Source organism: Pelecanus crispus, chromosome 2 (genome assembly GCF_030463565.1).
Source record: "Pelecanus crispus isolate bPelCri1 chromosome 2, bPelCri1.pri, whole genome shotgun sequence".
In the NCBI taxonomy this organism is placed as follows: Eukaryota; Metazoa; Chordata; class Aves; order Pelecaniformes; family Pelecanidae; genus Pelecanus; species Pelecanus crispus.
In genome coordinates, this window is record NC_134644.1 from 43,488,510 (window position 1) to 43,503,849 (window position 15,340).

Sequence of the window (15,340 nt, forward strand, 5' to 3'; positions counted from 1 at the left end):
CAGTTTTAGAACATGTTTCCTAACATGATAAACTGAAAACAATTTAAAGTAGGTCAACATAAATTTGAATGTACAAATGCACACCCAAGACTTTTTTTTTTTAACAAGACTCACTAAAAATAGGAGATTTTAAAATTGCAAGCACAACTGCATGCACATTTTATGTGCTTACAAGTGGCTCGTAAGTGTTCTTTTTTGTGCATTTCAACGTACTGAAGTCAGTGGGAGTTTTATCACTGGCATCACTGAACACCGGATCAACTCTTGAGTGCGCTGGATTGAGCCTTTGCTTCCCAAGGAGGCTGAGTGTCACTCACTGCTTCTCTGCATTGGGGTTGGATACACCTGGTTTGGTAAAGAAACATGTAAATCGCTTCGGTATCTTTAGGAAAAGCGAAGTAATGTATCCCATAAGGGAAATAGTGCTCATGTATTAAACACTGCTGAGTTGACTACTTCATTGTGTACCTTGTGTCTTGAGGTGTTTCAAGTTCAGTTGTGGACCCTGTGGTATCTCTATTACACAAGAAGGTCTCTTGACACGAGTTAAAATCTACAGGAAAATTCTGTATTCTGACATTTTCCCTGTCATATTTGCCACATTTCTTAGGGACATTTGTTAGCATGCCTGAGTGCCTTCGGGTGAGTGAGGGGGGTGCTCTCCAGAGCGCAGCTCCAGTCCTCCATATGCTATACATTTAGCTTTAAATACAGCATTTATGTATTTCAAGGGAACTGCACTAACTTGAGAGTGTTGCCTGGGGGAGAAAGAAATGCTTTCATGCAAAGATTGTCACAGGCCGTGGAGTGATAGCTGAAAGTAGCTGGCCTTATTAAGCAAAGTTCCTGGAGGTGTTTATATGTCTATGTAGCTGTAAAATAGACTTTCTTAAGTCCTGGGTTTTTTTTCCTCTTTCTCCCACTTCTGTGTTTCAAGTTAATATATATGTGAGCTTCTGTCTAGAAAAAGATCAGGAGCAAAGACTAAATCCCATTTGTGTTACTCATGTGGTTAGCTCAGTTGCTTTCAGTGTGTCTACTTGAACAAGTAAAATAAAAACAGATTTAATTCCAAATCCTTTTCCTAACCGGCAGGGAAGAGTACTCATTGACCATAATAATATCTTAGCTGAGTACTAGATGTCATCTATAAATGATACACATTTTTTAGTCATTAAGTCACATTAAGCAGTACTAAGTTTTGCCCTCAGCATAAGTAGTCTCTTGCAATTGCATCTGTCTCTTCAGTATGCAGAAAACATGAAAGGAAAATTGTGTTTTACCCTATTATCTAAGAAATTGCGAAGCTATGAAAAACAGATTACTATTAATAAACAAAATTTTCTTCAAAAGGCTATGCGTACAGTTGTGAGGAAACAGCTGCTCTCCCTTCCAGAATATACAATTAGCAAGTACATTAATTTTAAAAAAGATTATTTTGAAGGCATCAAAACCAGTAAAAGTGCAGAGACTGTGACAAGAATATATATGCACACTGTTGTGATTCAGTATGATCTGACAGAGGAATACTTTTTCCTCTTAATACATAAAGTGCTGTATTTAAATCTTAGGCAGCTAGATTTCTGCTAAATTATCACAAGCAGTACAGGTGAGCCATTGCTGATTTTGATCATATCCAAGTTATTTAAACAGTAACATGGCTTGAACTACCTCCACCACGCCTTCCTTCTGCATTAGAAAAAAATCGGGACATTTTTCAGTTAAAACTATTACACCGAATATGGTGTTTGTGAAGAGTACCTAAGTGATCATTACAGCGACTAGTACAGATATATTCCTAATTAACCTATGAGTAACCAGTAAAGACAGGCAGCTGTCTGGCATGTGTTCCCACAGCATTCTCAGGGCCTCAACCAAGATCTAGCACTTGCAGCCAAAGAGTATTTTCTCCTCCATTCAGAGCTGCCAGCGAGGCTGCAGTCAGCAATGATATTCTTATGACCTGGGACATTTGTCCGCTAAGAAATGGATTTGCAAAAAACCTATTCATTAGATGCAGACCACCAAAGAGCCTCCAAGTACAAACAATTTGGACAGAAGCCATCCAGGCTAGCGCTGAAGCAGAGACCACAAGATGAACGTTTCTGTAGCTCATAGCCATTTGCTCCAGCTGTTTGCTTTGAATACACAAGACCTAAACAAGCGTGATTAGGATAATAAAGATAAGCAGTAATGCATGATAAAGATAAGTAATATAACTCTAGTGTTTGTAGGTTAAGCTATGTGTTATTTTCGCATTGTGAATTTCAGCATGACTAGTGTAGTATTCTGTGGTTCTCCCCATGGTAGTAGCTCTGACTCAAAGACTGGTTGGGTGTCGCTTAATGCACACAACTAGTCATATTACGAGTGAATAAACAATAATGAGAGAAGGTATTACCGGCAGCTGAACAAGGGGATGAGCTGGAACTGAAAATGGGAAAGAAAATAACACAAATGTGATTTTTATCATGCAAAAAACATCTGTGTGAGTAAGGATTCCAAGTTGTTGTTTGCCAAGGAAATTATAATGGCAATTTCAACTGTTGTTGCTATTATATCTTGATGTAGGGAACATACACTGTGGTTATAAAAGAACCAGGTCTTATATATGTGAAGTTTAATTCTTCTATGACAGAGTCATTGATTGCGACTTAACAGATTAGAATGCTGGTTCTCCCTTACTAATTAGAAATGTTGATTCTTCATTAGATAAGGCATCATTTCTAGAGTAGATCACATGTGAGGCCTACAGCAATGGAAGTGTTGCTTGAAAATTTGAGAGGGATTTTGTGGAGATCTGAGTTCCCCAACTCCAGCTCTATGACTGCTTTCACAAGCAGGTACCTGTACACCAGTTGTTTGCCTTCCCATCCTGAGAATGCAGGCTGAGGACTTCTACTTCCAGCCGTACACTTCCGTTATGGCTTTCAAATGACAAGTTAGCGTCCATCTTTTCTTGAACCAATTTTGCTATCATTCTTCCCAGGACCACTTTCCATCTTTCCATGCTAATGCTTTTGAATAAAGCAAGGGATGAAACTAAAACATTTGTAGGGAAGTGTTTTCTAATCAGAAGTCCTGATCCTGGGAGCACAGTGGAGGTCTGTGTACTGAAATGAATGTAGCCTCAGTTGTCCCAAATAAGCTCACCTTTACTGAAAAACATATTGGAACAACCCTGTTCTTATAGTGAAGTCTGTGGCATAATCGGTTTCTGGAACTGTTTTAGCAAGTTCGCTTGGTGACTCCAGGTCTGACTTTGAGAGGATTTCCAGCAACCTCAGAACAGAAAGCTCAGTCCCACGTAAGCCCCTGCCTAACTTCAGCCCCAGAGACTCGCCCGAAAGATCCTAGGAGAAAATTATCCTGATAGAAGAATGAGAAAATTCTGTCTATTTTATTTTCTGTTTACGCTGTCATGGATCCAGATAAGTCGTGTCCCCCCCCCAGAGAAGAACTACGTTAAAAAGTTAACAATATTCTACTGAAGTAGAAGCTGCCACACTACCAGGTCCCAGTCTTATGTAAACACCCCCGAAGAGTCTGCCAGATCCCCCTTTATTTCAACTAGTCAGTCATGTGGTGTAAATTGCTCCGTCCTCACAGACACTGAAAAGAAAATTGCCTGTAAATGGTGTTTTCTTCTGATAAGTCAGAATATGGCCTGCAATGGGGGCAATCAGTCTCATCAAAAGTTGAGGCATTTTAAGGTTTCCTCCACCTTGGACCTATGGCTGGTCTCCGTATTTGAAGTAAGAGAATAATTTCAAATGAAGAACAAATGTTGTGAAAACGTGTCCGTTTGCCAGCAATTTCCAAGTGTGTTTTCTTCTGTTTACCAGAGATCTGGAGAAATAAGACAGCCTCTTAACAAAATTGACTAAATAAAAGGAATCTGCTTTTGAAGTATATGGATTTCAGAATCAAATTTCCTTTTTCTGTGCCTGTTGGCTTTATAGGCTTGTTTACTCAGGAGGAAATGACTTGTTTTATAATGTGTTTAACATCATGTTAGTTAATCTATGCCATAATATGGAGTTGTTTCCTTGTGTAGGCAAGCATTTCGCATGTAAGCATGTGTGAATCTCTCACTGAAATGAGGGGAGTCTGTATTCAGTCCTGTTCTCTGTTTACAGGATGGACAGAAAAGCAGACTTGTTGGTTACACAGCCGTATTGTATGTTTGAGATCTCTCTCTCTCTGTAAATACTAACTTCTTTAATTCCTCTTCTCATTGCTTTCCCTCATTAATATTTTGGGAGAGTTTCACAAGCAGCTTATAAAAAGAAACTAAAGTCTTTAAAACATCACAAAAGGAAATCTCAAGGAAAGGAATCAGGCCACTTCAGGAAAAAAACTACAAAATTATTCTTGTTACGTAAGGTTTCAAAATTTCCACGTTGCTATTTAGACAACTGCCTGTAGATGGGATTATTAAAGATGACAGTCTTAGCAAATCAAACCTCTTTATAGGCAGTTTGATAAATCATTTCCAAGTAGAGGAAAGAAACAATGACTAGTGGTTATACAGAACCAGCTTCCTGAGGAACAGAGAATATACAGTCATTGAAAAATATTACTGCCTTGCTTATAATACTCATAATAATCAGAAAATGTGTGTGTACCTGTTAGAAATAATCATGTCTAAACCATTCTCAGTTACTGAAATGGCTGACTACTGCAGAATATCTTTACATTAATATTTCTTAAAGTAAGACACTGTATAGATCTTTTTTGGATAAGACTTAAAAAAAAGTCTTACATGAAATCATCAGTCCATCATCAGAAAGTGAAGGAGACGTTAGCTGAAGTTCAGCTGATCCATTCAACGCTAATACAGTGCGCATGTTTGGGGTTTTTTTTTCATCATTTCTGATGAAGAGCAGGAGTTTGGAATCATTTTTTTATAAGTGATCAAATCAACATATCAAATGGATTTCAAATCCAAAGCTTTCAGTATATTGCACCTATTCGTGACAAGTCTTTCTAGTCGGTTTGAGCTGGTCTGCTTTAGCCCTGTCTACCTTTCTGTTCTGCATTGCCTCCAAGGTTTCCACAGAAACTAAAAAGTCAATGCTGTTTTAAAGAATGCTTTCTTCCCTACTACACCTCTTAAATCTTCCAGCTGCTATGGGGTTTCTGTGCTATCTGTCTGCACTCAGTCACCTCATCCTTTTAAATTAGATTTAGAATTTAAAAATATAGTGCCTGATGGTGCCACCCCACTGTTGTGTGTCATGTTTTCTGTTTAACTTAGAAAAGATAGAGTGGTAAATTACAGCTGTTGTGGGTAAGGGGAAATGTTGTGAAATTAAAAAGCAGTTACATTTTGAAAAATAAATGGTAATCCTGGGAAAGAAAAAAACGTCAAGGAAAAGCAAATTGGGAGTAACATGGAAATAATATCATTTGGCAAGTTGCAAGGTTGGAGGTCGTATTAGAAGGTCCCAGGAATGTCTGTTCATATACTTGTAGTGCTTTTCATTCCTAGTTACTTTTGTTTTTCCTCTTTTGCTAAAATATGGCTACAAATCATGCTTGATATAATTTACCACAGAGGCAAATCAGGATGATAAATATTTTATCTTATTTAAACTATACAGTCCATTTCTCATAGTATAAAAGAGCTGGAACTACAGTAAGTGGTATTACTTTACAAGAAAAAGAAACAAAAGATGTGGCAAAAGGGAATCGAGCCCATAGATGTGTAATAGGAGGCAAATGATTGTTTCCGGCGCTGAACAAGGAAAGCCTTCTGTGAAGGGTTTTATGTAATTTTGTTCAGCTGAACAAAGTGGAGAATACTTAACAAAATTGCCATTTTTAAAATCTCATTGTGAATACTCAGCATGCTGTGATCATACACTGTGTAATGGTGTTTGCAATGAATAAATTGCTGTAGATACTATAATATAAATAACTGTTTTGTGCATTAAGAAGCAGTTCTCTTCATGATGGTTTCTCTCTCAGGAATGCTCTGAAGACAGGACTTTAGGGAATAAAAGCATCAAAGTACTCTTTGAATAATACCAGTCTGCTAAATTGCTAGGATACTTCTAATAATTTTTAGTGGCATTATTTAGAAGTGAATAATAAAATCAACTAAGTGATATTCACTTTGGCTTTAATCTATTTGTTATTTTCACTATGGCCAAAACTTACTAATTTTAAACACAACACAGCTTCACCAGCCTCAGCCAATAATTTTTAATGGCTCCAGTGACAGGAGGGCAGATAAAGTTAATCACAAGAAAAAAAGGATTTGCCTCATGCAGACTTTTGGCACACTGACCTGGTGTGCGGCGGGTTTATTGCAAGAAAGGAAGTGGCAGGAAGCCCCAGAGTTAAAGTGCATATCGCTTTAGGTGATAAATGGACCTCTAGAAACACCTTGGTAAAACTAGAGAAGATTGACAATGAAAAAATGCCGTACCGTACTGAATTCAAGTGCTCTCAATAAGCATAAGAAGCAATATCTAGTGTTATCCCGTAATACATTACTGCCTCTTTGACAGCTCATTGGGCTCAGTTTTCCTAGATATTCTTCCAATCGCCTTTACCACAAACATATTTGTTCCAAAGCGTAGATCAAAATGGTAACTGGCTTCAATAAAAAGCACTTGATAAAAGAAGGATATAACAACTTTGAATGAATTGTAACATGAGTTAGAAAAATGTCTTCATATCCTCCTTCTCTTACTGCTTGCCTAAAAGTACCTTTTTTAAAAAAAAAAAGTTTCTTATGGCAAGATGGTCTCAATCAGAAAACTGGAGAACTGGAAGAAAGTCTGATCCAAATTTTTCAGCTGAATTCTCTCACTGTAATGGAAAGTAAGTGGTGTAAGGGATTTGTCTGAAGTTCCTCTTTCTGCCAAAGCCTTTCTGAGTGACAAGTAGTCCTGTCACTTTGCTCTTGGTTTCCATTATGAACAGTTAAGTCTAATGAAAGATACCTACCCAAAAATCATGCTTACCTCATCTAATTATGTTGATATTCCAACATACGTAAGACATAAATTCCCAGTAGTATTGCAGGGTGACCAAACATACTGGATCCAGCATAGACCCAAAGTTGAGTGTTAGATCATGGAAAGCCTAGCTTTTTCACTACATATAGTGTCAAGATAAAGTAAAAAGAGCAACTCTTTAAAAGTGTATCTATATATATTGTTAATTTTCTTAGAGTAATTCAGATCTCTTGGGCCTCAAATTTGATGCTGAAAGATTTCTAGCTTTGGTCTAGATAATAAGAACCATGAGCATCTTCCAGTATTTTGATAATGGCACTTTTTGAACCATCTAGATGAAGGAATAGAGATGAGGATAAATAAAAAAAAATAATAAAAAAAAAGAAGATTTTAGGAGTTTCAGCAGATTTTCAGGAAAAAAGAAATTAAGAAAAAGTTATGCATTCCAAAGGTACAAATTTGGGGAGGGTTTATTTCTTGATGAGACTTTAAGTCATCAATATTATAGCCTAACTAAGCATTATCTCTGATTCTGAAGGGGTTTATTTCTTTAATTGTTCTTTGATTTTACTGCTTGGAGACTAGCCTGCTAATTTTATTCATAGCAGAGGTGTTATTAACCATACAACTGTGCCCATTGCCAGAGGCAGTCTCAGCGCTCACTGCTCTCTCTTTGTTTTTGTTTTGTAGAAATGTATTCCTTTGGCTGCTGTGGCAACTGTTTATTACATACATTTATAAAAGTACCTACTGATATCACTGTAGCATCTGGGTAGGCAGCTGTGACTCCCTTCCCTACACCACTGTTGCTGCAGCACCCGCTCTGCTTGCTCTTCATTTTCTACGTCTCAGAAGAAGGGCAACAGGGAAGGAAAGAAACAAAATGAGTAACTGCTGTACTGTAATAAAATCCCCCTGCACCATTTTCCACCCCCTCCTCCTTTCTGGAGAAAGATGAAGAATAGCAGGATGTGTTGATGGCTGTTGATGAGAGAAGAAGAAAGGGGGTGTTAGCGGGAGGGGGATCTGCATGTACCTGAAAGGAGGAAGGATCCACCATGATGAAGGAGCAATGAATTATCACCATACAGAGAGGGGGTGGGAGAGACACCACGCCCAAGCAGAAAATAAAAATACAGGTCCTACGAAGAAGAATCATCACTAACAAGGGAAGAGAAAGGGTGAAGGCTCAAGAGGTGGTGGATCAGGTGGGCTTCCAGAATGGAGAGGAGAAAGAATTGGGAGAAGAGCAGAAGAGGTTCAACAGCTAACTGGTGCTGCTGGCACTATCTGTATCCGTTCCAAAGCCAAAGATACACAGCAGCGGGAAAGCAGGGCTGAGAACTACAGTTGCTCACGGGGCTGGGATGCCAATGCTCCTCAGTGACACTATTTTGCATTTTGTTGAATGAGGCTGGGCTGGGTGTGCAGGTGGGTCTGAGTCACCTGGTGATGTTAGCATCAGCATAGCTCCTGTTGATTTACTCCTTCCTAGATTAAGATGATCCAGCAACCACTTTGCCAGCATGGCCCCACTGCTGGTCTTGTGGCTGTCCTCAGGCAGGGGGACAGCCCTGAGCTGTGGTACAGACCAAAGCAACTCTTTCACTTAGGACCAGTTTCGGTATTGGCACCATGTTCAAAACAGAGAGCAGAGGAATATACTGGGTTTACTTTAATGAGGCTTCGTATGAGCTTCTCAAGAGACGTATCTCACTGAAAGCTGAATCTGCAGTCTTCTGTTTTGTCACATCCATCCTCTTCCCTCACCAGCTGTGCTCTTAACTTATTTTGCCAATCTTCCAATACTTTTGTGTCCGCTTTGCCCTCTGGGCAACTGGCTTCCCAGAAGCATTCATGGAGGGCAGCTAGAGGCAGGGTCTGCTCCAGCATAACTGTTAGATGTGCAAGAAATGGCACTGCAAGAAGTGTTGTATGTCTTATAAATGGAGATAATTCTGTGGTGATATTCCCTCCTCAGAAGGAAACCTGTTAAATAGTAAAGTCAAGGCTCCGCATAATAGAAGGAAGAGACTTAAGCGTCTCCCTCTTCTTTCTGCTGTCATATGTTGCTGAAGATAGTTGAGAGGGTCTGCATCTTCCATGGACTGCACCTAGTGCAGAGGAACCCCGGTTCTGATGTGTGTTTCTGTGTGCTAAGGCAATTCAGATTAGATAAGGCAGTAATAACAATTAATTGCCATAGACAATGCCATGGAAATTGAGTTCCTGGACAAAATTAGTATAATATCCTGGTCCTGCTTTATTCTACCCTGTTAGAAAGGATGAGGATAAAAATGAACTTAAACTTACCTAGCCCAGAAGAATCTTTCCATTTCTTTCTGAGTCCTGAGGAATGGGAAGGCCTCCCAGCCATCTCGCTTTCCTGTTTTATTTGGCCTGGTGGCTTCCCCCGACACACCGTTAGCATGTCAGAACTAGAAGGCAATTTAAGCTACAATTCCTTTTCTTACATCTTTGTTTTATGCTATAGGCTTGCCTGTCCCTTGTGTTAAAGAGCACAGTTACAATTTAAAAGTGGATACCAGCAAGATTCAGAGACCAAGAATGGAAGGAAAGACATTGAACTGGTCCTCATTTTGTACAGTATAAGGTTATGCTACCTCCAGTTATAGACGCTGGGGAAGCAGGGGGTCCCTCATCAAGAACCATAAGTTAGATTAGAAAGTAATAATATTATTTTGACTACATTTATTGCATACAACCACTTGATAAACATGTGGGATACTGTTATTTCTTTGAATTTCTGTATTTTTTTGAGTTATTCTCTGGAAATCAAGTAAATTTGTATACAAATCACAGCTCTGATAAAACTAAAAATCAACTGTACTTTCATAACTTCTCCAGATAGGTTTTCATCTGGTATGTCTCATAGATGCTGTTGCTTTCGTACAATTCTCCTTATACATCATTTTAAATTTAGCATTTCAGGCTATTCTAAATGCAGGGAAAGCTTCGTGTTTATAATGGATTTTACTGGACAAGCAGTTTCTAGCAGCACTACTTTCAGGTGACTGCCTGCCTAAAACATGTTGAGGGAATAGAAAATACTCAGTGCATTAAGCATATTTAAAGCAAAATGAATTCAGTTATAGTAGCATTTAAGGTATTTTGCTACTAACTGTAACTGATGTGCATACATTTCACCTGCAAGTATGTATGTGGGAAGCAGCAGCAGAACTAAAATATGTAAGGAGAGGCAAAGGAGAGTGAAATGTAAGGAGACCATTTTACATATTTCAACTTCTTTGTCCTGAATTTCATACACCCATACTGATATCATTCTGGAGGAGGAAGAAGGCTGGCTTCATGTCCACCCACCCCGGCTCTCCCAGTGAGCAAAGCCTTCCCAGCGGGTAGACCAGGCAATATTCTGTGCAGCATGCCATCAGCTGTAGGGGAATAATGACAGCAGAGAGCTAGCTCTTGACAAGCCATTGATAACGTCAGGTCTCCAGGGCCTTTATGCTCAGTTGCACCTCCTTGGTCCTCTGTTACAAATTCCACCTGGGAGAAAACGCTGGAAACGTTGGGAGTGCCAGCTCCAGAGTCACACCACGTGCTTCTCACTGGACTCATCCTGCAGGCTCGCTGGGCTTTCAGCGTCAGGGCTCAATCTGGGAGGCTGCGCTGCTGGTCTGACAGCAGACCTGTCCTTCTCCTAACCACCTTATCCTCATGGTTCAGCCACTTCCACCTGGAGCTGCCACACCACTGCTATTTCTCCCCTGAAGCTGACTGATTTAGCAGCGGGTTAGTAGGAGGCAGCGTGCGTATGCTCTGGCCCTGGGTCAGTTGAGTTCAAGACAGATTTAGTCTGCCCTTTGCCGAGCGGGTGCACATCTGAATCTGTCCTTCCGAAGATAACGGAACTTCAGGCACCGAGATGTTGGGTTTGCTTTCTTTGAGATCTGTGGTTTGGTTGCCAGTAACATTAATAGAGCTGGAATATAAATCATACCGAATGTAAAACATTTGGGCTTCAGTGTGCCGGGCAGATATCCATGTAGAGAGAAGGGCAATTAAATCCTCTTGCGTTATAAACCTTGTAGAATAAGGCTCTGGCTGAGGTCTTGCACATATGGGAATTTTCTCTGGTGAAGCCTGATGAGTCGTGGTTCTGGTTGCCAATAATGTGGATAAATAAAAGGCTTAACAATTAGGAAAGAAGGAAAACAAAGATAATACACCTGTCAAACTTTTTGTATTATTAATGTGCAAGTGAAAAAACGTTATGCTTGTGCATGCTGTTGCCCTTAATACCAGCTGTTGCCTGTGCACGTGGATCGGTATTTTGCATCGGCTGAACAGCCTTGCTGCCAGCAAGCACTCTAACAGGCAACGTCGATAACAGCAGTGTTCCCACACTCCATACAATTCAAGCTATTCTTCAAATTAATAATAATACTTAATAAAGCTTCATCTCTCATTTGCAAAGAAAACCTTCAATTAATGTTAATCAGCATCCTCAGAATGTGATCAGGCTGGGCTTGTAGCTGGACGTGCCGAAACAGTTCAACTGGCAGATGGAGCATTTTCCAACTATTCTAATTAATGACTGCTCATTTCAAATGTTAATGCAATTAAATAAATAGGCAAAACAAATAAAAAGAATATATGTTATGAAAATACCACTATCAGAGAGAGTTCTGATCAAAAAAGTGAGCCTCGCTCAAACCCAAAAAGGGCCCGAACCATCCCCTCCTGGCTAAATAAGGTCCAAAAAAGACAGAGCTTGCTTTTGTTACTTGCTGTTTCCAACCATTTCTCTGGGATTGACATTTATATCACTTCCATTTTAACCTGCTGGCATCAACTGAGTCATTGCTTCTCCAAGTATTAGAACATTTTTTCTGCAGAAAATGGGAAAGGATTTCCTTCACGTATTATGGGCTCTTTTTCATGTAAGATTTAGCCTGCCCCTGCATCTTGCCTATTCTGTTTGAACTAATTGCCTGTTTGGTTTTTTTTTTTTTAAGGTTTTTACTTTCTGTGAACCTTGTATACCATAACACTGATGTAGGACCACATTCGTTTGGGCTTATAAAGAGTTCAATTAGCCCCTTAATGCCTAGTTCAGTCACAATTAAACCTTCCCTGTTGACTCGGGATTGGTCTTTCTAAAGGCAGTGGAGGTGTTTTTAATTATTCATTCTCTGGTTTGGTTCTTACAGCAGTCTCAGATGTGCTTTATTATTCAAAGGTTAATGCAAACTGAGAACTGGGTAAATTAAATTTGTTTGGCAGCTAGCAACCTGATGTATTATAGACACTGTGAATATATGGATGGCAACACTTCTGCTATTGTGACACTTAAAAAGCCAGATTTTATCTTTAAAACAATTGCTGGTTTTGTTACTATGCCTGATAGAAAATGAATGTTCCATAATGTTATAGACTCCGTAACCCATTTTTGTTAAGAAAGCATGTAGTTTAGAAAGCCAAGAAGCGTTAACAGCTATTATAGAAAATTGATGTAGGTACCATGACTAATGAAGTACACCGTGCGGTACTAAGTCACGCAGTTGTGTGCAGGGAATAATGCAGTCAGAAGTTTTAATGAAGGGAGCCCAAGGAATTTCAGGTGAAAGAGGGTTTTATTAACTTTCAGTGAACAAAATGAATAGTTGAGCAGTGAACATGACATGATGTCGTATAATAATTGTATGCCTTGGGTACATTGTGAGGCATGGAGCATAGCCAAGAGCTTTCATCTGTTCTACACACAGGGTTATTTCACAAACCCCTGCATGCTGTGGAAATCTTTATTGCAAACATAACAAGAATTGTTTCACAAGAAATGCCTTAAGACAATACCACCTCACTTATTTGAAATATCTACCAGCACTGCCTTCCTCTGAAAAATATTAATCAGATATCTAGAAGTCACCATCCCAGTTGATCCTAATTAAAATTCCGGTCCTGTGTCGGTGACTGGTATCAGCAGGCTGTGAATCGAACAGAAGTCTTCATATCCCTTAAGAGGCCACCCTGAGTAAAACATGTATTTCTATGGACAAGCATTATGTTGCATGAAAGGAGGCTGTGTTGGCTTTTGGAAGCATCATGCCCAAGAACTTTTATTAGTTTTCAATTTTATTTTTTCAGGAATTGACCGTGTGGGTGATTTTTCTTGTTTCACATACAGAATTATGTTTTGTACATTTTAAATATTGTTTCAGTACTGTGTTTTTAAATGAGGACTTTGAATTAACATAACCCAACAGTTTAACCCGCTTCCTGTTTATAATATTTTTAAGATAGGGTAATGATTGCAGAGTAAAGCAGCCTTCTGTAGTAGTGACTGGAGACCTTAGGTTAGTAACTTAGAAAGTGCAGCTGCAAGGTCATTTGTACCCTGCTCAGTCTTTAGTACAGTCTGTGCTGTATAATAATGTGTGTAATTACACTGCTACTGACTGATGAGGTAGGTGGATGAGGAGGTACGTGAAAATAGGATGGCTTGTGAGGCAAGACAGTGACAAGACATCTCAGCAAAGTCTCTGTATCCTTGCACTGTAAATACTTCACATCTGCCCACTAAAATATTTGAGATAAGACAGTTGGGAATTTTTCTGTGCTTATTTGAATAATTTATAATGTGATTTTAATAATTCTTCCTGGCTGAATATATCACTTCACTGACAGAGCTTAGGACACCAGTTACATGTTTTATCCAGGACTAACTTAACGAATGTGATACACAATTTTAACTTGTAGTGTGATTGCAAAACCAGCGGTACTACTAGTAGACTATAACTGATGTAGTATACGTGATTGTATGTGGTTATTATGTTATATTTTTGTTTTCTGTTTTAGTGCTGGACCCAAAGGAGACAACATTTATGAATGGAGGTCAACTATACTGGGGCCTCCAGGGTCTGTATATGAAGGTGGAGTTTTCTTCCTTGACATTACCTTTTCACCGGACTATCCTTTTAAACCACCTAAGGTTAGTAGGAGGATATTAAAAGTCTGATAGGAGTCCTCTCCTTGCGATATTTTTTAATGTGCATGTTGGTATATCACTGTGGGATGAAACATAAAACTTTCAAGGCAATAATGAGTATTTAAACTGAGTATTTTGATGGAAAGAATTTAACTGCCTAAAATTTGCCTGCATGTTGCCAGTATAGCTGGATGGATATGGATTTATTTAGCAAACAGGTGCATAATTTCCAGCAGTTATTTGCTTTATTTGGATTTGTTTCTAATATGAAAGCATTTATATTTGAGTTGCACCCTTTATAAGCAGCTGAAGATACTTAATCTTTCCTGTTGACCCATATCAGTCACCAGGGGTCTGTGGCAATCTGACAAAAATATGCACCTTTTGCACTACCCCCTATAAATTACTTCTGCAGATGCAAGATACACTATTGTTCATGAAGTTATAAGTAATTGCTTTACATCAGTTTTCTGGAAGAATGTGGAAATACGGCAGCAAAGGCAAGAAACTGGAGTGAAAGACAGAGATTTACAGAATTCGTTACGGATTCGTTTTCTAATGCTGTCAATAATGACACTAACCACATAGAACTGTACCAAATAACATGAAGGTGGCAGATCATTGCCATGATCAAGCAGTCTCGGAATGTCAAACAGGAAAAATCTAGTGATTATGAAGACTGGAAAAACAGCGATGGGATGAAATGCGGTAGTGCAGAGTGTCGTCAATAACCAGTAGTAATAATTGCTGAGGGTGGGTGTCAAAATAGGGCTTTATTGGGTGATCGCAGAATTATTACAAACCCCCCTGACTAATGCATCTATAAAAAAGGCAAATACACTCCTAAGATGCATCCTGTGGCATTGCCTGTAGAGATAAGGAGTTACCCATGTCATATCCAAGACACTTGTAAGACCTTATCTGGAAGACAGTGCAATTCTTAACACACATGTTCACTAACAGGAACAGAAACTGGGAAAACTTACCCCTCAGGGCTGTTAATGAAATCAAATAAATTGATGGGCCTGTGTTTTATGAAACAAAGTGAAAAGAGGTGAATTGTTCACCTTGCCAGTGTGGAGAGTGAGGGTCTGGAACAGCTCCCCGGGAGGAGCTATGGGAGCAAAATATTTACCTTCTTTTTGATGCATTTGTGAAAGGGTTGGTATGCCAGGTTGGTCTGTAATAGGAGGGTATTGCTTTAAAAGAGAGAGTAGCTGATTCCTATTTGATTACCATGAGTACACTGTTGAAAGAGAAGTGTTTATAAGCAGAGTTTTAATGCCACAGTAATGATGTTTACAGTAGTTAACATTGGTATTATCAGGAGAAGTTTTAAAAAAGAATGAGAGATGCGAATGCAAAGTACTTGTCCTTCTATAAATTGGACTTTCCCAAC

General features: G+C 39.1%; 1 protein-coding gene across 1 annotated transcript in view; it reads left to right on the plus strand.

Moving 5' to 3' along the window:
* Positions 1 to 15,340, plus strand: part of LOC104032197 (ubiquitin-conjugating enzyme E2 E2) — a 216,069-nt gene that overhangs the window by 164,149 nt on the left and 36,580 nt on the right. Inside the window, exon 3 of the mRNA XM_075705481.1 lies at positions 13,812 to 13,944. Within this exon, the coding sequence (XP_075561596.1) occupies positions 13,812 to 13,944 (133 nt within the window). The remainder of the gene's footprint in view (positions 1 to 13,811; positions 13,945 to 15,340) is intronic.